Below are 23,860 nucleotides of genomic sequence, written 5' to 3'. Positions count from 1 at the left end.
TAGACATAACAGGCAGATGACTAGCATTTAATGTGAACATTCGTGATACTGACATCACACAAACATTTGGGTTGAGGTATCAGGTTCCCATGTGACAGTTTCTTGTGAAGGCTTATTCAAATCAATCTGTAAGAATGTATTAAGGGTCTCATGCTGTATTGACATGAGAGAAACATAACACAACTAAGGTATTAACTAGATATCAGAACTCAAGCTATACTGTTGTTTTCTCTGGATCATTGCCCTTTGTCCATGTTCTATTGTTATGTTAATATTGCAGCACTTAAGTAATTAACTATTAGTTCTGGAACATCTTCTAGTGAAGACACAGTGTTAGGCTCAGCAGTTGGCAAATGTGCCTGACATTAAGGAATTTGCATTTTTTAAGCTAGAGGTCTGTGGTACAGTATGAGAGGTACACAGATTGTAATACTTTATTACATTTACATTTAGAGTGTCTAGCCACTCTAGACATTTAGATACATTTTGGGGCTCATGGATCCTTTAAAACTGCTCAAGCTACAGTTGATTTAAATTGCCTATTTAAAGGGAAAAAAGAGTATAAGATTCTCCCCCACCTTTCTTCTGAGTTGTCAATTCTCTATCTCTTTTTGTTGGGTTCTAATTTATTAGCTTTTAATTTTCTTTGGTTAATTAAACCTGTTGATACAGTTAACAACCTCAGATGAAAACATTATGAGAGCATGAATATTTTATGGCCTTAATCTTTGAATGTGAGAGGAGAAGATGCTCATGTTTCAATTCAAATGTATCTTGAATTGATTAGACATTTCCTTATGAGAATAAGGGAATGAGTATGAACTTTAGTTTCAAAATGTTGTATCCATTCCATGTTTAGTAGGGGTCTTATTTTAAGGGATCTTGCCATCATTCTCCTTCCCAAAAGTTGCCCTATTGTTCAAACAACTATAACTATGTTTATAGACTTGTCTTTCTAAAGCGCAAATATGTTCATATAATTTTTACTTGAAAGTGTTTAATGTTTCCTTTGCTTTAAACATTTAACGTTTTTTTAAACATTTTTTAACATTTTTTAACGTTTATTTATTTTTTTTTAATTTTTTTTAATGTTTCTTTATTTTTGAGACAGAGAGAGACAGAGCATGAATGGGGGAGGGTCCGAGAGAGGGAGACACAGAATCGGAAGCAGGCTCCAGGCTCTGAGCTGTCAGCACAGAGCCCAATGTGGGGCTCAAACTCACAAACTGTGAAATCATGACCTGAGCCGAAGTCGGACACTTAACTGTCCAGGCCCTCCTCCTTTTGCTTCTAAAATATATTATGAAACCTTTAACTTAATGTACAAGGATCTTTGTATCTTGACCCCAACTTACTTAGAATTCTCCCTCATCCCGGGCAATCTCCTATGCACTCTTTAAAAACCAATTTAAACATCACATCCTATCTTTTGTTCAGCCCTCATTGTTACCTCCTACCTCTCAGGGAAGAATTCATTGCTTCCATATCTGTGATTAATTCATGATATGTGAGGAGTACAACGTTGAGGATAAGAGCTGGTGTTTCAAAGGCAGACCTTGCTGTGTATGCATTCTGGCTGTGGGACCTTTGACAGATTCCACATAATAAAGAGCTCTCTGTATGTCCCAGTTATATCATTTATAAGAGAGGGGAAATGATATTACTCTAGAGGGATTATTTGGAGGATTTTTGAAATAATGCATAGAAAATACTTAAGGCATGCCTGGCACACAGTAAGGACTCAACCACACCAGTGGGAAAAACAAATGTGTGCTTACATTTTATTTTAATCGCTTATGTTTCTTTCTCCTTTATTAAAATGAGATGGCCAGAATCCCATCTGTCTTTGTTGTACACAAAGTATCCAACAGCCCTTGGTATAGAATATTGGCTTATATGGTTATTGATATTAATATATATGGAAGGTCACATAGTGGTCAAAACATTAATTATTTGGAGAAGAATCATCAGATCATTACAATGCTTTAAATTACCCATATTAATGTTGTAGTAGGCACTCAAATATTTTGAGAAGGGTTTTGTTCACAGAGAAAAGGAAAATGAAAGCTACTGTGTGAACCACAGTTTAAAATAACAAACCCAAAACTGTCAGATATTGTATCTCCAGTGCAGAATTACTCCTGGAGCCAATTTAGAAATAAAAACAATGTAAGTGCGTATAAAATCTCCCTTTGGTTCAAACTCTGCAGGTAGAGCCGGTATAAGTGGAAAGTTTCCTAAATATTTTCAGAGTACCTAGTAATAGGAATAGCAGTCACCATGCATATACTTATCATTTTCTAATAGGAATAAGCCATGCTTATATTTACTTTTTAATACAGCTAAAATATCTTGCACATAAGGAAGTTAATTATAATTCTCTGTTCCACAATATTTTTAGCAGCATACATCAAATTTAAATAGGAATGATTAATGCTCATAATTTTTCCTTAAGCACTTCTGTAGTGTGGAATGTATATGCTTATTAGAAAAAAAAGTTTTAATTGATACATAATTCACATACCATAAAAGTTACCTATTTAAAGTATATAATTCATTGGTTTTTATATTTTCATGGAGTTGTGCAACCATCACCACTGTCTAATTCTGGAATATTTCTATCATCCCCCCAAAGAAATCCTATATCCATCGATAGTCACTTTGCCATTTCTGCTTCTATCCCTGCCACCTCCCTACCATTTGTCTTTTTTGTTTTTTTGTTTTTTTGATTTTTTTTTTTAAGTGGTGATAGTTATTTTCAAGATCCAAGTGTCTGGCAACAAAGAGAACTGAGATGTTCACAGGTTACATCTGTGTTTAATTCATGAAGTTGCATATATGTGTCATAGCTTGATACATGTGTCAGATACATAATCAAACTACCAATCTTATAGTTAGCATGTTATGATGATTTTTCTTTGGAGTAAATCCAAAGTCAGTTAATGTGTGTGTATCTGTTTCTCTTCCATTTCCAAGGCCTTTCCTGGTATGTATTGATTGCCTTTCATTGTGCTACTCTTCCATGAGAGAGAGGGAGAGAGATTGCATTTGTACATGTTTGCTCAAATAGAACTCAATAATGACATTTTCATGGCTTCAGGATGTTGGGGCAGAAGCAATTATCTTTCTCTCATGGTCATTTGTATCAGATGATAATTGTTTCATCTCCAGAATGCTATATCCCTTCCAGGCAGGAAGGTGGGAAGGCAGAAGGGCAAAAGAGACATGCCAGCCACGTTTCCTCTTTTAAAGAATTTTCCTGGAAGCTTCACACAGTGACTTCTTCTTATATCTTAGTGGCCCAGACTGTCCCATGCCTGCCTGATTTGTAAGGGCGGGGAGGTCAGGAAATGTAGTTTTTAAGCTGGGCACGTTGCCATCTTTATGAAAATTGGGGTCCTGTGAAGAAGGAAAAAGAATAGAAAGTTTATGATATGAGCAACTAGAGGTCTTTGGTCACATAAGACAAGCAACAAAAGAGAAGATTCTGAGTTGGAATGAAGAGACAAATCATCTTTACTATTAGGTGTTCTTTTTTCCTCTTGGTTGATTGTTTTTATTTTTTATTCTATTTTTATTTGGGTACAGTTGGCACACAATGTTACAGTAGTTTCAGGGGTACTTACGTACTTCTGTCTGTACCTCTGAGCTTATAGAAACTTGGTATGCCTACATTTCCATCAAGAAGTGCTACAGAATCTTAAAGTTAAAATAATAGGCATTTTATTCTTTAACATTTGAAAACTTATGTATTTCACACAAGATGTGTTTTTGTAGCAAGAGAACTCTAGGGACAATGAAATTGAAGACAAAGGATTCACAGCTATAGAAGTTTTGATTCAACTTCTCATTATTTAAATTTCTGTCTAGTTAACTTCTCTTATTAAATTTTCTTTGGGACACACCAATCAGTCATTCTTTAAACAATATTTATTGAGTACCGTAACTGGTACCAGGCACAGTGTACATAGAAAATAGGACCAAAAGTTTGTGCTAACTTCAAACTCACTTTCCAGAATGGGAGACCAACAATACACAAGTAATGAAATAAATAGACAAGTTAATTTCATATTGCAATAAGTATAGGAAACAAACAGTGATGTTGAAGAGTAATGGGGGAAGGTGAGGGCAAGGCTGGCCTCTTTTCTTTACTCCCTAACCCCAGTGTCTTGTATCAAGCCTGGCCAAGAGTAGGTGCTCAATCTGTATTGGTTGATGTTGGATGGATGGATGGCTGGCTGGCTGGCTGGCTGGCTGGCTGGCTGGCTGGCTGGAGGAAGGGATGGATAGATGAAATGGGAAAATTCATTCCAGGCCTGATCAATAATATTCAAACCTTGAGTTTGTAGCAGGGAGTTCAAATTTAATTCTAAAGTAAGTGAAAAGCCAGTTGCATGGTTTTATATGGGTTCTCTCATCTATAAAACTTACGTGAAGTTGGTAATATTCTTATCTCTATTTTACAAATGAGGAAACTAAACACAGCAATGATAAAATAACTTACCCAGATTGATGAGACTAGGAAGAGTGAAATAGGGATTTGTTTTCAGGAAATTTGACTCGGGAGTCTACCCTTCCAAGGATACTGTCTTGGGCACATCACACACACCCTGTAGCCAGAAACAGCATGAGAGGAGTCATTCCCTCATGACCGCTTCCAGAAATGAAGAAATGTGGGCTAACAGGAAAATTGCCCTAATATTCCCATAAATGACCATAATTTTCCATTTTCAGATGTAATTTTCTGATCATTTGGAATCCCACAATTCTAATTCTTAAATTTCTTAACAAAGGGTGAAAAACCAAAAAGTTTTCTATGGCAGTTTCATTAAAGAGGTTTGGCTGTGACGTGGCATTGGTGAACAAATATTTTGTCAAATTCCATCCCTCTCCCTATTTCTATATCGCAATTTCAATTGAAACATGTTTCTTGGTAAAATATTCAGTACTCCCAATTATAGTTGGAAGCAAAGAAAATGTGTTTAATAAAAAATATATATATTGTATACTTTATTTAAGATGGTCCTTTCTCCTCCCAAAAATATCCAGAAAAATTTCAATGTATACAAATAATCTACGAAGCAGGAATCCCATTCTTTGTACATTATTAATTCACATTGACAAGGTCAGTAATAAATTGATATATCAATCAGGACTCGCCTTCTACAACCCAGAATAGCCATCATTAGTTAGCTATGTATCTATTTCCTTGTGTTTCTGCGCTTCAAATTAACTTTTTTAGTTGTTCCTCTTTTTTATATTTGACCTTTAATACAGGCTCTAGCGTATAGTAATGCTTAAAAAGAAAGAAAGAAATAAAAAGGCAAGAAGTCTCTCTGCTCTAGCAGTAAGAACAGAGAAGAACATAATTCTTTTTGCACTTGTAATTCTACCGACCTCATCAAATACAAAGAATTTATTAAGTTCCTAATTCAAAGTTCATAAATTTTGAAATTCAGAGAGTTCATGAAATACAAAGAACTTTAGATCTTACTATACTACTTTTTTCCTCCTCCTTCCCTTTTTCTTGCCACGATATCTTATATTCTAATTTATTTTCCTTGGTCCCCAGTGACCCAAATAATATATCCCCAAAGGGAATACATTTCCAAGAAAAGTTTTTTTTTTTGTTTGCTTAATGAAAAGAACACTGGTTGCAATATAAACAAACACATGAAATTACTCTCAACATATCAAATGGCTCTTGGAGCCATGAAGAAGAATGGAGGGGCTAGGTCAAATTTGGGGAGGTGGTTATATATTCTGCCTTAAACTTGAGCTAAGAGAATATCTTCTGGCCTTATAATAAATTATTTCCAATAACATTTAAGAATCTGAGGACAAAATTCACGTTTTGTTAAAACTTACTAATTGTAGAAAGTAGAAGTAAAGTAATTTTGGCAATACCAAGTTCAGAGGAAAAAGAAGAAACCCAAGGGACGTGTAATGGAGTTGGCATATATTGTTCTCCCATGTAAGTGAATCTGCCCTTTTCTCACCGACCCCAAAATGAAGCTGTTTGACAAGAAGGAAGTAGTCTGGAAAATGTTGGGAATTATGTCATTTTGCTGAAGTTTCTTTGGCGCTAATGAGAAACATAGCTTACAACTGAATAAGGCTTTTAAAAATTTACAAAAACATTTTTGGGCCAATGTTGAGAGGAAATTTTAAAAAATTAATTCAGTATTTTATGTCATTTTATGAGACTTAAAATGAGTTCAGTTTTTTTAAGTCACATGAATTACTGAGATTTATTTGAAAAAGTCATGCTATGGACTTTTAAGACCCTTTCTGAGAAAGATGGTTAAAGTGGAGAATTTTCCTCTGATTTAGTTAGTTTTGTTGATACATAACAGCTTAAAAACAGAGTAGTAATATATCTGTATTTTTGTGGGTTCACAAGTGTTAAACTATTTGGGGATAAAAGTAATTTTCCCACTTCTCAGCACACAGTGTTAATTTTAATGCTTTTACATTAAAGAAACTATTTTTGTTTATACCACATACAATGCATAAGAATGTTTGATTTAGAAAAAGGAAAAAAAATCCTTAAAACTATCCAAATGCAAGACCTCTTGAATCTTGAGTTAAAGCTTTTGTCATGACTGAGGCTATTTCTGATTTTATTATTTTCCCTGGGATTTCCAAATTTTTCTTGTAAGTAAAGATCAGTTTTATAGATTAGTTTCATGAATTTGCCCTCTTGGGTTTGACTGGGTTTTAATAATTTTTCTGGGGAAAATACTCTTGAAGGAGCCCTTTCAGGAGACATTGTATAAATGCAATATGAATGTAGATAGGGAAACTGAGAAATATTGGCATGATCTAGTCTAAAAATAACAGGTGAAAAGCTGGAAATAATAAATGAGACCCCCATTTTTAAAGATTTCTACTCAGTTATAGAAATTGGCAGAAATCACATAAGAGGTAGTTTAACAAACTGTAAAATACAGATTTATAATCACATTCAAGGCTGCTCACAGATTTGGGTTTCACTTGAAGTAAACTTGATAGAGTTAAATGACTTTAAGCCGTAATGCCTCTTTACTATTTCACAAGAAAAATGTATTTCTTTTGTTGCTTAGAACTTAGAAGCTTTTTTACTGTGATTGTTTTACATGGATTTTGTTTTGTTTTGTTTTGTTTTCGCTTGTTGTTTTAGGGCTAATTAACTGTCACTTGCATGGGAAATTTGGTTGTATTTCCAACTAGTAGATCATACAGCTGAAGGTGCAAGTCTTTTTGATATTGAAGAAACATAGCATAGCCTTTACCTAACTGATCTTTTCAAGTGTTTGTTCTTTGTGATTCTCAGCTTTTTGCTACTCTTTATGTGTCAGGAAGAGTAAGCCATCCTAGTTGTCATTACTGCATGCGTCACCAAGGGGTCCTAGTAATGTTAGAGGTTGGGTTTTCCAATTGATACACAGAAAGTAAATCTGACCTGATGCAGTACACTCAGTAGACTCCATTGTCATGTACATCTCTTATGTTACTGTGAGTAATGATGCTTGAGTTTTATTTTACTTATGAATTTGATCAAATTTTATAAACTGTGTGGTGGCATGGGTCAAGGAATGGGTTTCTCCCATTCTAGTTTAATAGAAAGTAACCGTATATATCATCAGATTTATACTTTTTAAAAAGAATCAGAATACAGTAACACCTAAATAATATTATATAATTACTAATGGTGACAGAAGTAACAACTAAGGTTTGATGAGTGATACTTATTACACACCTGGTACTGTACTAAGCCTTCTTTATGTAATGACTCATTTAACAATCCCCTAACCCACATGAGTTAAATGCTATTGTTATCTGAATTCTAATGGTACAGAAATTGAGGCACAGAAACATTCATTAAATTTTCCAAGATCATGTGTCTTGTAAGTATCATGTCAGATTGTGATTTAAACTAATCAGCCTCCCAGAACCCATGTGCTTAACCAATGTGCTATACTTGATTAACAGTTCAGAAGGTACTTCAAGATTCTGTGGTGACTCTGGGTTGGCAATATCAGTATTTGTTATGTTTACATAGAGCATGGGGCTAGATATATTGTGGGCACCCAGTAAATATTTGTATGAATAAATATGTGAATGTAGCAATGAATAATGTGTATTAAAGAGACACATTAGTAGAATTTAGTATAACTTAACTTCTGACATGTAATTTACTATATACATTTTGAGGTAATTCTATAGCCCACATTTAAAAATATAATTAACTTGTAGGATTTACATAGGATTTTCTGAGACATTAATGTTTCTCTTATTCCACAGTTTTTAAAGGAGGTGGAGACTAGAGAGTGGAAAATGGATTTTAGAGAAATAAATCTATCACATTAACTATCATCATTATTAATTCCATGAAGACAAATCAACTCCCACATCTTTTTCTTTTTTCTTACCAATATACTTCATTGCCCAGGATGGGATATTTGGTTTGGCTCAGTAATTCCTTATTGTTAAAAGTAATACAGTAGGAAAGAATTACGTGATCATACATGATTCTATAAATTGTATGAAAATAATGTATATGAAAAGCATTTAGAAAACTGTAAAAAATAGTTTCTCAGAATGTATTCCAAATAAAATTATTACTCCCTTTTGAAAGAAAAGTATTCTGTGATCAAATTCTACTGGAAATGTTTAGTTGAATTGTGTTTCTTTAAGACTTCTTCAAACTTTAACAATGCTAATATATATTGCGACTAAGTAGAATTATATTTTGCAGAATTTCACAAGCTTATTTAACTTTACTGCTATTTCTTTGTGAAATGTTGCACTGTTTAAGCACAAGACCGATGTGATTGCATTATTCATAGTAGTACCAAAAATGCAAATTAGCAGTAAAAGTGTCAACAATTTATGTAATCAAGATAGTACAGATGTCATATGTAAATATGTAAAAATAATGGAAGCGTTAGTTTCATCAGTGACCACATATAGGTTTAGAGTAATGATTGTCATTGGGATAACAGAGACAGAAATAGAATTATGGAAACACTCTAAATCAGAGTGTGTGAATATCATCATAATTGTCAGAAATAGATCTATGATTTACAGTAGAGAGGATGGGATTTCAAACTCCAGAATTTTTGAATTTCTTTCTACTTGAAGTCTTTTCATTTCTCATGTTTATGAAATTTATACTTGGTTGGCATGTTAAGAGTCAGGATCAGGGATGTATTCTGTGTAGAGTGGATGGAATTTAGGTAGTTATCAGTAACTGTGAAAACAAAGATATTCCTTTAATTTCAGTCATTCAGTTCTTTACTATTTCCAGGGTCTCAGTGCTAAGGAGAGTTAGTTCTAAAGAATCTTTGTTCCCCCTACTAATTTGTCTAAAGATTCAAGATGGGGAGAATAGGAGGAAGCTAAATTATTCTGGAAAAAAAACCCAACATATTTAGAGCCTGAGAAAGATCCTTGAGGCATGAAAGGCTAGGACCTGTAAGTTGAAAAAGACTCACTTCCCTTGTCCTGCCTCAAAAGTAAAGGGCAAGAGGTGTGACAGCTGCCCTCCTCCCACCCCACCCCCAAATGCTTTTCGATGCCTTTGGAGTATCTGATGAATATTTTTGTGGCTTTTTGCAGTATTCAGTGTAATGTAACCATGTTCTGTTTCCCCCTAAAATCTTTGATAGTATCTCCATCACTTGATAATGCCTTTGCAGAGTGAGATGGACTTGGGGTATGGGTGATGTGATAAAGTGGTGGTGGTGAAGGTAGGCTATGGGTAAGAACCAAGGCCACTGATCAAACCTATCTGGTTTACCCAAAGGTGTCTGATGGAGTCTCCCGGTTTGTAAATTCAATTATAAAGGAGGGTAAATCTTGTCAGGGTCACCTGCGTTAGGCCTTTCTATGCCCCAAACCCCAGGGAAGAACCCTGCAGGGCTGGGTGACAGTGTGTGGGAGCCTCAGGGATTCTGTCAACATCTTTGTCCTAAGGCCCAAATCAAATATAGATTTCAGTGTCCCTCTTCTGCAGAGCACAATGTCCTCTTGAACTTCTTACTCCATTGATAGCAAGAGGTGAAGGAAAGAAACAAAGGATTATGAGCAGTTCCCCTCAAAGGACTAGACAGGAACTGAGCTTGGCTAGACTGTCTGTCAAAGAGCTTCCCAGGCCAAGGCACTGCCATCTAGTAGACCCTGTGGTCAGGGGAGTGAGCGGTCCAGGTCTACCTTCCCACATGGAATCCTGAAGAGAGAAAACTTAAGTAGTAAAGAGATTATAAAAAGAGTATGCAAAGGGGAAGAATCCAAAGGGAAGTGCTAAGTGTAAAGAGAAGCTTTAATTTGTTTATCAAACGGAAAGTTTCATGCCTCTCACAGTAAGTAGAGTTAAAAGGCAGCCTGCTGTGTCTTTTATGACTCTTGAAAAAAATGTGTAAAGGGACACCAGATTTGTGCTATGTGCTATGGCTAATCTAAGGGTGCCTTTGTGGAGTGTGGGATCTATTGCATAAAATTGGGGAAGAGGGGGAATCCCTGGTCTGTTATTGCTGAAGAGAATGTACTTGGCAATTTTTAATTAGTGGATCGAAAGATTAACTTTTGGGCAATTTCATACCAGAGGAAGGGAGTAAATACCAAATATATACCTATGGTTAAAAAAGATCAGCTCTTTTTAAAATTTTAGCTTAAGGATAATCTGCTATTTCCCAAATGAACCACTTCTCCCATCTCGAGATCGCGGTCGTTGCATCTCCTATTTCCTCTGTCTGGCACGCCCACCCCCCAGATATCTGTGTGTACAGCTCTCACTTGATACAGTTCTCTCCTAAAAAGCCACTTTTTCATAAAGGATTTCCCTGATCTACTTATATGAAATTAGCTCTGTTCCCAGGCCCTCTCTGCCTTGAGCCGCTGATTCTCCTTCCTTTATTCCAAGCTTCTGTGTAGCTTTATCATCTCCTGCTATCTTCTGTTTATTCATTTATGTTCTGTCTCCTTTCACTAGAATTGTAAGAGCCAGGTGAGTAGAGATACATCTTGGTTTGTTCACATCTAGGTTGTGCCTAGAACAGTTCCTTGAACACAATAGGCATATAATAAATATGCATTAAAAATTTAATGAATAAATGATGCAATGAAAAGGAGGTTTATATAGCAACTTTGGCATCCTCCTATGCACCATCTATGGTAGATATAAGTATACATAGTGTGTGTATATATATATATATATATATATATATACACACACACACACACTATAATATATATTATATATAATATAATTATATATATTATATAATACGGCATATATATGTTATTTTATGTGTTTTTAAAAATATGCTTTAGTAATTTTTGACAAGTGAAGTAGAGGAATGGTTTCTAGAGAGGAAGGCCAGGATAACAATGGGATTGTCTCTCTGTGTTACCTTTTTTTTTTTTTTTTCTTATGTAAAGCCTCTTACCTCCTTAGGTATGTGCAAAGAATTATTTTTTTCACACCTAGTGGGCCTCATGCAGCTTTCATCTCTTCGCAGTAATAGCGATGGTGAACTTTTTCCTCCCATGGAGCCCCTAAAAAGGTATTCTTTTTTATATTAACAAACAAAAAATAATGCAATATAGCTCAGGGAAAAATCTAGAAACAAGAAAGGAAAATATTTTACCTACAGAAGCATACTTTCAACTGTCTGCATTTCTCATGCTATTATTAAAAATACCTCTGCTTGGATAGAACCATTTTGTTTCCATGCTGACTTCTCCTTTGCTTTCTCCTGTGAACTTTTTAAATTCAGTGTTTGGCAGCAGTTTTGTTTTCCTTGGAACTAAGTACTGTGTAACATACTGTTAGCTGAAGGCTGTGATGTAGAAATGTATTATTAAAAATAAAAGAGAGAGAAAAGAATTTATTCCATAAGGATGAAAATGACTCAGTGTCAAGGAAGTTAGGATTTTTGAAATGCTCTAAATAATAGATTGTGTTTCTTTTAAAGGAAGTATACTTTGTTTCCTAGAAATAAATATAAGGATCTGCATTTTCCTATCTTGATTAGTGGGACCTGGAAAAGAAGAGAGATAACTCTTGTTTTGTTTTTTTTTTTGAGAATTCCTTCATCAGATAGAAAGATTTTTGTTTAGCATTTGTGGGTATAACTTTGGTGACCTATATATCCCCAAACCTTCTTATTAAAATGCCTTTACCCAGAGGGGTAATCATATTTCAGTAGTTAAGGTATTTTTTAAAGGTGAGAGGCAAACATTCTTTTTTCTTCCTGAATTAAGCAGCCATGCATTCTTGACCAGCTAGAATACATTTGAAAACCTTTTTTTTTTCATTTTTCTAGTCAGTCTCAGTATGTGTCTCTAGTTCTCTCTTACATTTCTAGAAACTGTACATAACTAATCATAAAATCCTAAGCATTCTTTCTCCAGAAAGAGTATCATATCATGTTAATGAAGTGTCTCTTTCCCCAGAGTTATCTAGGTATCATGCTGCTCTTCATTTTTCTTGAAAGTTTAGTCCAGATGAATTAAAGTGCAAAAAGAAAAAGGTAATTCCACAGTTTCTACTTCTGTTCCTTATGGTCCATGACCGATTTCTGTCTTTCATCTAAGCCCATGAAAATGTCAAATGACTACTGTTGTCATCTGCAACTTAATACTAATCCTACCTGTTTGATTCGAAAGATGTTTTGACTTTCTCATCAGTATTGGTTTGCACTTAATTCTGAAATTCACTGACTTCCCTGTTCAAGATCTCCTTTTCACTGTTTATTATAACCAAGATTTTTGGTTTGTCCTAATTTAGTCATGAGAGGGAAGCTAATGAGATGTCTATATACTTCCTAAAGCATTTAGTCCTATGGTACAGCATTAACAGGAATACTTACCTGTGGGCAAATGCTTCATTTTAATGTAAATAGTCTGTAATAATAAATAAGTCAGGCCGTTTATCACACTATGGATGGTTTTTTGAAAAGGGATAGTGAAAACATTGTGGTTATTTTAGTCTTTTGTCCTGTCTAAGGGCAGTGCTGTTACGATAGTAAAATAAATTCTTTGTGCAAATAAGCTGAAAATGCATGTGCTATCATGTGCTTATCCTCACTCCCTACCTCACCCCTACCTGTGCCAGGTATGATGTAATCACAGGGAGAGCAGAGCCCTGACACCCTGTACAGCACCCCCACTACTTCTTTCTCTGCCTTTAAAAACAAATTACAGAGAATATTATAACAAAACCCATACATTCGACACTGAAACAATTAATGTTACATTTTGACTCAGATTATTTTAATTAAAAACAAAGTCTTTGTATGATTTCTTCAAGTCCAAAGGGGGAAAAAATCTTGTTGAAGTTTCTTTGACTCTCTTTCTGTCAGATAGAGAATATTACAGTATCTTCTTTATCATTTCAGAGTTTATTGCTTTTTTCATTTTATTGCATAGCATGTAGATTTCTTTAATTTTTCATTATTTTGAAAAAAAGTAGTGATAGTATCATTTAAAAATACATTTTGAGGGGCGCCTGGGTGGCGCAGTCGGTTAAGCGTCCGACTTCAGCCAGGTCACGATCTCGCGGCCCGTGAGTTCGAGCCCCGCGTCAGGCTCTGGGCTGATGGCTCGGAGCCTGGAGCCTGTTTCCGATTCTGTGTCTCCCTCTCTCTCTGCCCCTCCCCCGTTCATGCTCTGTCTCTCTCTGTCCCAAAAATAAATAAAAAACGTTGAAAAAAAAATTTAAAAAAAAAAAAATACATTTTGAAATACTAACAAATGGCTGGTCCACTCAGACTTTTAAATATAATAATATATAAAATAAATATGTAATAGTAGAATAAAATAGAATGCCTTTACCCTAAATCAAAAGGTCAGATTTAGAGAGTGAACTTTTGGAGGTTTATAAGCTCTGGCTTATTATTATCAAGTTTATCTTCTTGTTCTGTGCTAAGGGATGACCCAAGTGACTCTGTATTTTGAAAGTTTTTGTTCAGTGTATTATGTATTATAACTTGTGTTTGTGGTTTACTTACCTCTTTTTATTGTGACGCTCATGATAGAATTTATTAAATTATCCCGTTAAAGTCATTAGCAAGAGAATAATGGCATAACAGTTTTTATAAAATACTATTTTCAGAAAATTTAGGTAGTACTCAAGTTATCATCTCTTTAAAGTTGCCAAAGCAAGTATCTCCTCTTTCTATTATTTTTTTTCTTCCTATTATTGACAAAAGTCAATAATAATAGTTTAATAATAATAGGTCAATAAGGCAGGTGATGAAATGTGTCAGGAATGGGTTTTGATAGTTCTGGTGAACAACTAATTAAATGTTGATTTATATGTTTCTAAATCAGACTATTTATTTCACTAGTTGATTAGTATTTAACTTTTTTTATAATCAACTTTATATAAGTATTAATATTTACTAGCAGATGTAATGCCATTAAATCCAGAAATTAAAAAAAATTAAAGCATTAAAGAAATGTCCGCTAAGTGTAAACATTCAAGTTATATGATGATTACCTGGGCTAATTTACCCCAAACTGTGTGCTAGCCAAATTATAATTAAATCATTTCACTAATTCCAAGGCATACAATAACTGACCTTCTTATTAAAAATGAGTAATTTAAAATTACTTTGTTATATTTTTCACTTATTAAAACTTGAGCATTTTGCATGTAATTTTTAAAAGGGCCCTGAAGGCCACATTGTAAATGCAATATTATATTCTTTTGTATACTCTAATTTAGTGGATAGTTCCCCTGTGGTTGGATGACACAGTGATTGACACATTATAATTACTGGATTTTTACATTTTTATTTTCTAATTCAAAGGGTATGAATTTTTAAGAGTATGCAATATCTATTGATATATATAGTGTATACATGTCTGTATTTACAAGTATGTAAATATATACATATGTGTGTATCTGTGCACTACATACTAGCAATATATAGGCATACTAAGCTCCCAGAATATTATCAGTTTGCTAATTTAATAAGCAAGCGTCATTTCTTGCTTTTGTTTATATTGAAATTTTTTCACTTCAAATAAAGTTATTTCCAGTATTGATTATTGATAATTGTTTTGTGAACTATCTTTTCCTGTAATTATTTTGTTAAGTTGCGTTACTTTAAAATTTGTAGAAAATTAGTGTACTGAAGATACTTTTTTTTTTTTTACCTGCCATTTAAAGCAAATATTTTGCCAGTGTGACATTTGTACACGGATATTTGAGGATTTTATGTAGTTGAATCGTAATCCTGTGTGTGTGTGTGCGTGTGTGTGTGTGTTTTGATTCTCTGTGTATGTGTGTGTTTTGTTTAGTTTGGAAAATCTTTTCACATTTCAAGGTAGTTTAAATATTTGCCTGGACTTTATTTTATTTTATGCTTTTTATCTTTTTAAATTTGTCTTTTTATCTATCTAGAATTAATATTTGTGTATAAGGTTCAGCTCTAATTTTTTTCCAAAGAATCTATTTCTCTTTTTCATTTGTTGACTAATTCATCAAATACTCATTGATATTTATGTTTTCTTTTTCATATTTTGTTGCCATATGTACTTGAGTTCATGTCACAAGTGTCCACTACATCTCATTCATTTATATTTTGAGTCTTAAATCACTAGCTCATAATTAGGGTTAAATTTTAGAATATATTTTAATATCCCCTAGGGTATTACTATCTCTTCTAATATTTTCTCATTCTTACCAATGTTTATTCAGATAAAATTTACCTAGTTGTTTTTTTTTCAGTTTCCTAAACAAATATGGATCACTTTTCACTGAAATTAGGTTAAACCTGTAAATTTGTGTGGGTAGAACTGAACGCTTAATAATTTTATACAATTCAGTCTTTTTAATCAGGAGCACTGTATGACCATCAGAAAAGTTTTAACGTTTTCTGTTTATTGTTATCACACACATCTTGCTAATGTTCAAAACTATAATATTTTTTTGTTGCTATTGTGTTGTGAACAGATTTCTTTATTTTTTTTCAATATATGAAGTTTATTGTCAAATTGGTTTCCATACAACACCCAGTGCTTATCCCAAAAGGTGCCCTCCTCAATACCCATCACCCACCCTCCCCTCCCTCCCACCCCCCATCAACCCTCAGTTTGTTCTCAGTTTTTGAACAGATTTCTTTATATCCACTAAGAAATCATTGCTGTTGTTTAGAAAATCTAATAATGTATATGCATGTGTTGAAGGGTCTGTCCTGTTGGTGTGCTAGTTTATTAGTGATGGGGAATTCTTCCATTGGGACACACGAATAGAAAGTGTACTGGACAGATGAATGGAGTTTTATTCCTTTCAGTCAACATCTTCTGTTTTCTTAGTATTCTTCTAGTTGAATGTTATTTTCAATAAATAAATACAATGCTTTGCAAGTAGAGTAGATCAGGGCCATTACAACTATGGGACAAACTTGATAATGTCTTATAGTGTCTCTTTTGATGTAAATCTACATTTTGTGACCTTGGGGGCATATTTCACATTAAATCATTTCACTCTTTAGAATTCCCATGTTTTGTGATATTATCAAAACAGAATTAAGAATGATTGAAATATTTTTGCCTTCTCATTTTTGTCATTCATGACAGTAAATTAAGCTATACTAATGATTTATTTAGCGTATTTTCTTAATAAATTAGAAACCTAATGGCTTACAAACTTAAAAAGCTTAACCTGGGTTAACATCTCTCTAGGACATTCTGACAAAAGAACCATAAAGCTATGTATTAGCAGACTCTTTCTATCAGACAGTAATATTAAAATATCTTCAAAACAACTACCATTTGGAATCTTAGCTATCAAAGAAATTATTATGACTAGGTATATTTATTCATGATAGCTATTTAATACATTACTATTAAAACTTAGATTTCAAAAACTTGATCTTTAGAAGAAGGAGTACACATTTTTTGCCACATAAAATAAGCATCATTGAATTTATGGTAATTATTATATTATATTACAGCTCGTGGGGCATTCAGAATGGGACCACAAGCGAGGGCCAAGAGGATCACAGGTAAGTTTGTTTTCCTTGCCTTTTTTTTTTTTTTGCATTTTGTTTCTTAACGTTTTGAGCCATGAGTCTTCTAAAACTCAAGAAATAACAAGTAGAAAGAGGAAGAGGCAAATAATCATGCCATTTGTTTTTATTTAAGTTAGTTGTGATTAAAGTCTGGTTTGAAATCCCAAAGGCAGATGCCTGCGTATTCTTCCTGAGAGCTTTCTGGTATCCCAGATTGGTTGTGTTTACATGAATGTAGATTTTATATTCATCTTGTCTCTGCACAATACATTTTGATCAGCAACCCACTCTCTTGCTTTTATTCACTTCCTTTGATAATTTTTCAGTGTATTTTCTTTCTTTCTCTATCTTCCTGTTTTTGGTTAAATATTTTGAAACATAATCAAAGTAAACCCTGAACTAATTACAGATTTTGTCTCTAAATTAACTGTCTTCGTCTTAGGGAAATAGAAAGATGAAAGGACCTATTATTTTTGAAAAGAAACAAATTCTGAACCTTTCTATATTACCAGATTGTTTTCATTGTCTTACTTTATGTCTTAGGCAAGGGGAAAAGCTTCCATGACGCATTTATGCTTTTTAATGACCTAATTAGACAATGTGGATTTGTTTTGGTTCCATAATTACTTTGCCTGACAGAATAAGGACTGAGTTTTATACTAAGAAAATTCTCTCTCCTCCTAGGGTGTTTGTGAAGAAATATGAAAATCATTTATCTCCTAGTAGCCTGTGTGTTTACCTGTCTGTAGACATGCCAAATAAAAATTAAGTGGGTGGAACATTTTTACCTTTCCTGCTCACACTTTATATTTGTCACTAAAAAAATATGGCTGAAAGAAAGTTGAATATGTAGCACTGCATATGAAAGTCTGTTGTGAACTGTGAGATTCTCCGGAGTGTTTTATGAAGCTGATGCAGACCGGCACGGTCATCAAGTTGGCATGGTAGCTATCTAATTTAGGTCATGGGAAAATAAAACCCAGTCAATCAGTTGTTTTTCGTTGAGATTTTAATAGCTGTGGTTTTATTGTTGTCCATTATCAACTTGATTAGTAAATAATATAAGCCAGGCCAATTAAGTCGGTTATCCCACAGAATTTATGCCCTGCTTTCCTTCACTCTTATTTCCTCTTCTCCATTCTCTGTCAGCACTCCATCTGTATACATCTGTAATGTTTTAAATCAGAATTTGCTGCAAGATTGGTAATGAAATGACGACTGTGTGGTAAATGCTTTGTGAATCCAAACCAGTTAAAAAGTAAAGATGAGCACAAGTAAGAAATTCAACAATTCTGATAATTGCCACCAAAAACATTTTGATATTCAAAACATGCCAAGTAACTTCATGCTGACATGCCCCTTCAAAGGGATGTAGTGTTATATTATGTTTGTTTAAAATTTGTGTTATTTACTCATCATATGACCAATTTGGGTTTTTTAAGGTTTTATTTAAATTACAGTTAATTAACCTACAGTATAATATTAGTTTCAGGTGTACTATATAGTGATTCAGCACTTCCATAGAACACCTGGTTCTCTTCACAAGGGCACTCCTTAATCCACATTACCTATTTAGCCCATCCCCCTACCCACCTCCCCACTGGTAACCATCAGTTTGTTCTGTATAGTTAAGAGTCTCTTTTTTTGCCTCTATTTTTTTTCCTTTTGCTTGTTTCTTAAATTCCACATATGAATGAAATCATACAGTGTTTGTCTTTCTCTGACTTATTTCATTTAGCATAATACTCTCTAGTTCCATCCATATCATTCATTGACTGATAAATGGATAAAGAAAATGTGACACACACACACACACACACACACACACACACACACAATGGAATATTACTCAACCATAAAAAGAATGAAATCTTGCTATTTGGAACCCATATAACCTATTTGGATAGAATATATCTTCAAGTTTGAATTGGTCACTCTGTTATAAATTAGAAAAAAAATGTCATAAAGGCACAATATTGCTTGTGTTAAATATAAACGTAAAGAACTCACAGTGAAAAACTTTTAAATTCTAGATACTGCATGTAGCTAGAAAACTTCAAAATTCCATATACACAAATATTTTTATAGATAAAGTTTGATCATATTTGAAAGCCCGAGATGGTTCTCAAAAGCAAAGACATTGGAACATTCTTGCATGAACTACCATTATCAGCATCAAGGCAGTCTTAGACCTTTCAACTAGCTAAATAAGTATTCTAAACAAGTGTTCCTTTGTCTCCCTTTGATTCTTCAACACAGCTAAAAATTGCTAAGGTAGAAAGAAAAATACACATCCAAAACTGAAAACAGTAACTACAACAAAAAACATTATTCTTTGGAAATTTCAGATAACAAGTATTAGGTAATAATTTCTTACCTAATATTGATTGCCCACTGGGGGGGAAAAAGATACTGTATTTATGTTTTATATCATTGATCCCTTATCTTGCTATTATTTTCTGGGGTGATATGTCAAAAGCCTTTTAACCATTTCAAAGGAATTTCAGACAGTCTTCATCTGAATAAAGATTTCTTAATAATTTACTAATACTCAAATCCCATCTCAGTTTAGTTTAATTGGAGACACTTAGTAAGTTTTTAAGTATTTATAATGTATACACACTGTGGCAGATCTAAGTCTGAGGAAAAACTGAGTTGACAAGGTTACTGTGTTCCAAGAGCTCACAAGTTATATTTGGAAGCAGAACAATATTTGAATATATAATTTTCATATAAGGCAGTCTGGTAAGTGTAAAATTAAATATATAAACAAAACATGATAGGAGTTGAAGTGGGACAGAGTATTTATCCCTAGTAAAACTACTTCTTGGAGCTGATATTGGAGGTGAGCCTTCAATGCTGGATAAGATCTTAGAAGTACAAAGGGAGGAGAAGGAAAAGCTTGAGTAAGAGTCTGAACTGGCAGCGTATAGGACATGTTTGGATATATGTGAATTTTCTTTATAACTTCTTTGTAAACATTTATTGGTTAAGGGCTGTTGCAGGAACTACAGCAAAGGAATGATTCAGAGAATGTCACGCATTATTGATTAAACGTGAGGAGGAAGTAAGGAGGGTCAAGATGTTGAAATCCAGTACTTGAGGAACTAGCACCATTCACATAGCCCAGTTTACAGAGAAGACGATGAGTTTGATGTTTGTGATGTTACGTGAGAACATTTCCACAAGGATATTTCCACAAGGAAATATCAGACAACTACTTCAGATACCATTCTGATGCTCTGTAGCCAGATTAGAGCTCTGTAATCAATTGAGAATGCTAATCCTACATGTGATAATTGAACTACATCAGACATAGATCCTAGAGGAAGAATATTAAAAGGGAAAAATGAAAGAAAGACTGATTCTTGGGGAAGGCTAGTTGGAAGGGCTGGGATGAGCCTGGGGAGAAAATTAAAGCATGCCTATGTTCCCACTAGGAGACCATTTGAAGGAGAAATGATGCAGAATCGAAAGCAGCATACTATGAAGTTACACTAGGAAGAAAGTTGAGACAACAAACAAAGGTTCACAGAAACAAAACAAAAACATAGGAAATACCTTTCAATATAGTGATTAGCAGGACATTAGTGAGCTTTGAGAATGCCATTTTGATCGAGAAGGGATGGAAAGCAGAATACAGAAATTAAATGACTAGTATAAGATAGAATGTTCTCTTGGAGTTTTGTTTTAGAAGAGAGATGGCAGCAGAAGTGAGTGTAATTTCTTTTTATGCCACAGTGAGATGTGTGTCTAAACAGTTATTAATGGCAAAGAAAAAAGAATCTGTGTAGAGAGGAAAATAGTGAAAATTCTTGACACTGGCCTGTTTAAGGACTGGAAAAATGGTGTGGTTCAGGGAAAGGAATGTACGTTCTTCCAAAGTGGCCCTTTTGGCACCTGTTGATGTGCTGCCATCAGTCCCCTCACCAAACCCCACCATTCACCCTTTAGTCAGAAAACTGACCATGTTCTCAAAGGAACTATTGGGTAGATTCACCAAAAAGCACACATGAAGAAGTTTTGGAAAGAAAGTAGAGGCATCTATACCAGAGCAAGGTATAAGAAAAAGAGACAGATAGTACAAAGTAAAAGAAATACTGTGAGCCTAATGATTTCAGTTTTCTTGGTAGACAAAGGGTGCAAGAAGTTGATGATTAATAGTGGAACATCTTGAACGGTAGAAAAATAGATGGAATATATTTATTTTGGGTATCTAAGAAAAGGGGACTGGCTTGATGTTTGAGTATCAAGAAGTGCCTAGTAAAAGCAGAGGCATTTTCTGTGAGTGGGTAGCCTGTAAGACAAATTTTCACCCCTTTTGTGTTGATTTACAACACCACCAATATATGTCAGGCACTTTCTTTAGCCTTTAAGGGGTCAAAACTGAACAACTTTTGTCTTCAAGAAGCACACAGTTTTACCTAAAGTCAGCCTTAGCTAGAGGATAAAAAATAATCAGCTAGTGGTTTCTTTTAATATTTTTATTTATTTTTGAGAGAGAGAGTGGGAGGGGGAAGGAGGGAGGGAGAAAGGGAGAGATAGCACAAGTGTGCAAGGGAGGGGCAGAGAGAGAGAGGGAGACACAGAATCTGAAGCAGGCTCCAGGCTCAGAGCTGTCAGCGTAGAGCCCAATGTGGGCTGAAACTCGTGAACCCTAAGATCCTGACCTGAGTAGAAGACAGATGCTTAACCAATGAGCCACCCAGGTGCCCCTCAGCAAGTGTTGAGAGGATTAGTCATTATCAAGATAGAGTTAAGCTTATCTTGGATTTCCCCCCATGTGTTTATTACTAAGTAAAAGATTTTCTCAAATTTGATGTGATTCTCCAAAATTGTATCATGTGTGCACTATTACAGATAATAAGGGGTACCCTTCAAATATTTATCATATGGAAAAATGTATATCTTGTTTCAAGTAAACTGCACCACTTAATTGCATATGACTTTTCAGAGTCAATAATAATTTAATTCAAATTGATTTATTGCAGTAATTTTGTGACATAATTTATGAACTCAGAGCTTTCTGACTGTCTCTTCTTCCTCTTCCTCCCCTTCCCCCCCCTCCCCCCCTTCCCCCTCTCCCTTTTCTTCCTCTCCATCCCCTTACTCTTCTTCCCCTTCCTCTTCTTCTCCCTCTTTTTTCTCCCCATCCTCCCTTTCTTCTGTCTTCTCCCTTCTCCTTTTCCCTGCCCTGCCCCCCATCTTCTTCCTTCTTCCCCTCCTCCTTTTCCTTCTCCACCATGTTTTTAAAGTATATATTCCCAAATAGTAGATCATCCAAATTAGGGAATATGCTAAAAGATTAACTTCCAACAGCATGCAGAACTCTTTCCTCTGGCAGCATTCCCAGTAATACCAAATGAAGTCAGGGATGAAATTCTCAGAAGGCAATTAGTTTTTTTATTTTTCTTTAAATTCTTGAAGAAAAGTTTTCCAGTGGGAAGTGAAGAAGGGCAATAGAAAATCACTCTCCTTTGAAAAGGTTAAAAATGTGAGGAGTGGATTCCAAGGAGTCTTGTGGGAAAAGATTACTTCAATTTGTGAGCTTGCTAAGATTTTAATATACTAGGAACCAGCAGGCTCTTCTTTACCAATAGTTAGAGACTAGCAAGTTCTTTAGTTGTTTAGTAAATTAGTGATGACTGACAGAGTACCAGTCAGGATTCATCAAATAGACTTAAGACCACTTATTGAAGAAACAACTTTTTGTGTGATTTATGTAATTCTGTAGACAATGAAATTCTGGTTTGTATGTCCCTAAATAAGTGAAGTAATGTGTATATAATAGAAGAGCACAGCTAAGTATTCTGATGGGGAAAAATAAGTTATCAGATACACTAAGCTATTGGTATGCTTAAAAATGAAACAAAGATGGATATGTAACGTATCAATATTTATGGGATGCAGCAAAAGCAGTTTTAAGAGGAAAGTTCATAGAGTCTACCTCAAGAAATAAGAGAAGTCTCAAACAATCTAACTTTCTACCTCAAGGAACTAAGAAAGAAGAAATGAAGGCCAAGGATAGTAGAAAGAAGGAAATTATAGAGATTAGAGAAGAAATAGATGATGTAGAGACTAAAAAGAAAGTTAAATTAAAAGCTGTTCTTTGAAAAGATAAAAATTGATTAACCTTTCGTTGGACTCACCAAGAAAAAAGAGAACACTCAAAATCAGAGATGGAAGAGGAGATGTTATAACTGATACCAAAGAAATACAAAGGATCATAAGAGGATCAGTCTCTTATAAGACTAATGTGAACAGTTGTATTCCAGTAAATTGGACGACCCAAACGGAATGGATAAATTTCTGTAAACATACAACCTGCCAAGGCTGAATCATGATGAAATAAAAAATCTGAACAAACCAATGACTAGCAGGGAGATTGAGTCAGTAATCAAAAAGTTCCAACAATCAAAAGTCTGGGACCGGATGGTTTCACTGGTGAATTCTACCAAATATTCAAAGAAGAATTAATAACATTCCTTCTCACACTCTTTTAAAAAATAAAAGAGGAGAAACTCTTTCAAACATACTTAATCTGATACCAAAATCAGACAAGGATGACTCACAAAAAGAAAACTACAAGGCAATATATCTAATGAACATAGATGTGAAAATTCTTAACGCAATATTAGAAAATCAAAATCAACAATACATTAAAAGGATCATACACTGTAATTAAGTGGGATTTGTTTCAGGGATGCAAAGATGGTCCAACATTCACAAATCAGTCAATGTGATATATACCACATTAACAAGGTGAAGGATGAAAATGATATAGTAATCTTGGTATATGTAGATAAAGTGACAGAATTCAGCATCCATTTATGATTAAAAACTCCCAACTT

At 34.3% G+C, this 23,860-nt stretch overlaps 1 protein-coding gene across 2 annotated transcripts in view; it reads left to right on the top strand.

The window, feature by feature from the left end:
• The window catches only part of PDE3A (phosphodiesterase 3A), a 327,497-nt gene that overhangs the window by 174,430 nt on the left and 129,207 nt on the right, over positions 1 to 23,860 (top strand). Inside the window, exon 2 of one of the 2 annotated variants that reach the window (XM_019452141.2) lies at positions 16,953 to 17,003. The exons of the other annotated variant lie outside the window; for it this stretch is intronic. Within the exon in view, the coding sequence (XP_019307686.2) occupies positions 16,953 to 17,003 (51 nt within the window). The remainder of the gene's footprint in view (positions 1 to 16,952; positions 17,004 to 23,860) is intronic. 2 annotated transcript variants of the gene reach the window in all.

Source organism: Panthera pardus, unplaced genomic scaffold (assembly GCF_024362965.1).
Source record: "Panthera pardus isolate Hobbes unplaced genomic scaffold, ASM2436296v1 HiC_scaffold_6, whole genome shotgun sequence".
Taxonomy (NCBI): Eukaryota; Metazoa; Chordata; class Mammalia; order Carnivora; family Felidae; genus Panthera; species Panthera pardus.
The sequence above is the reverse complement of the archived record's forward strand: the minus strand, read 5'-3'. Positions and strand labels throughout refer to the sequence as shown.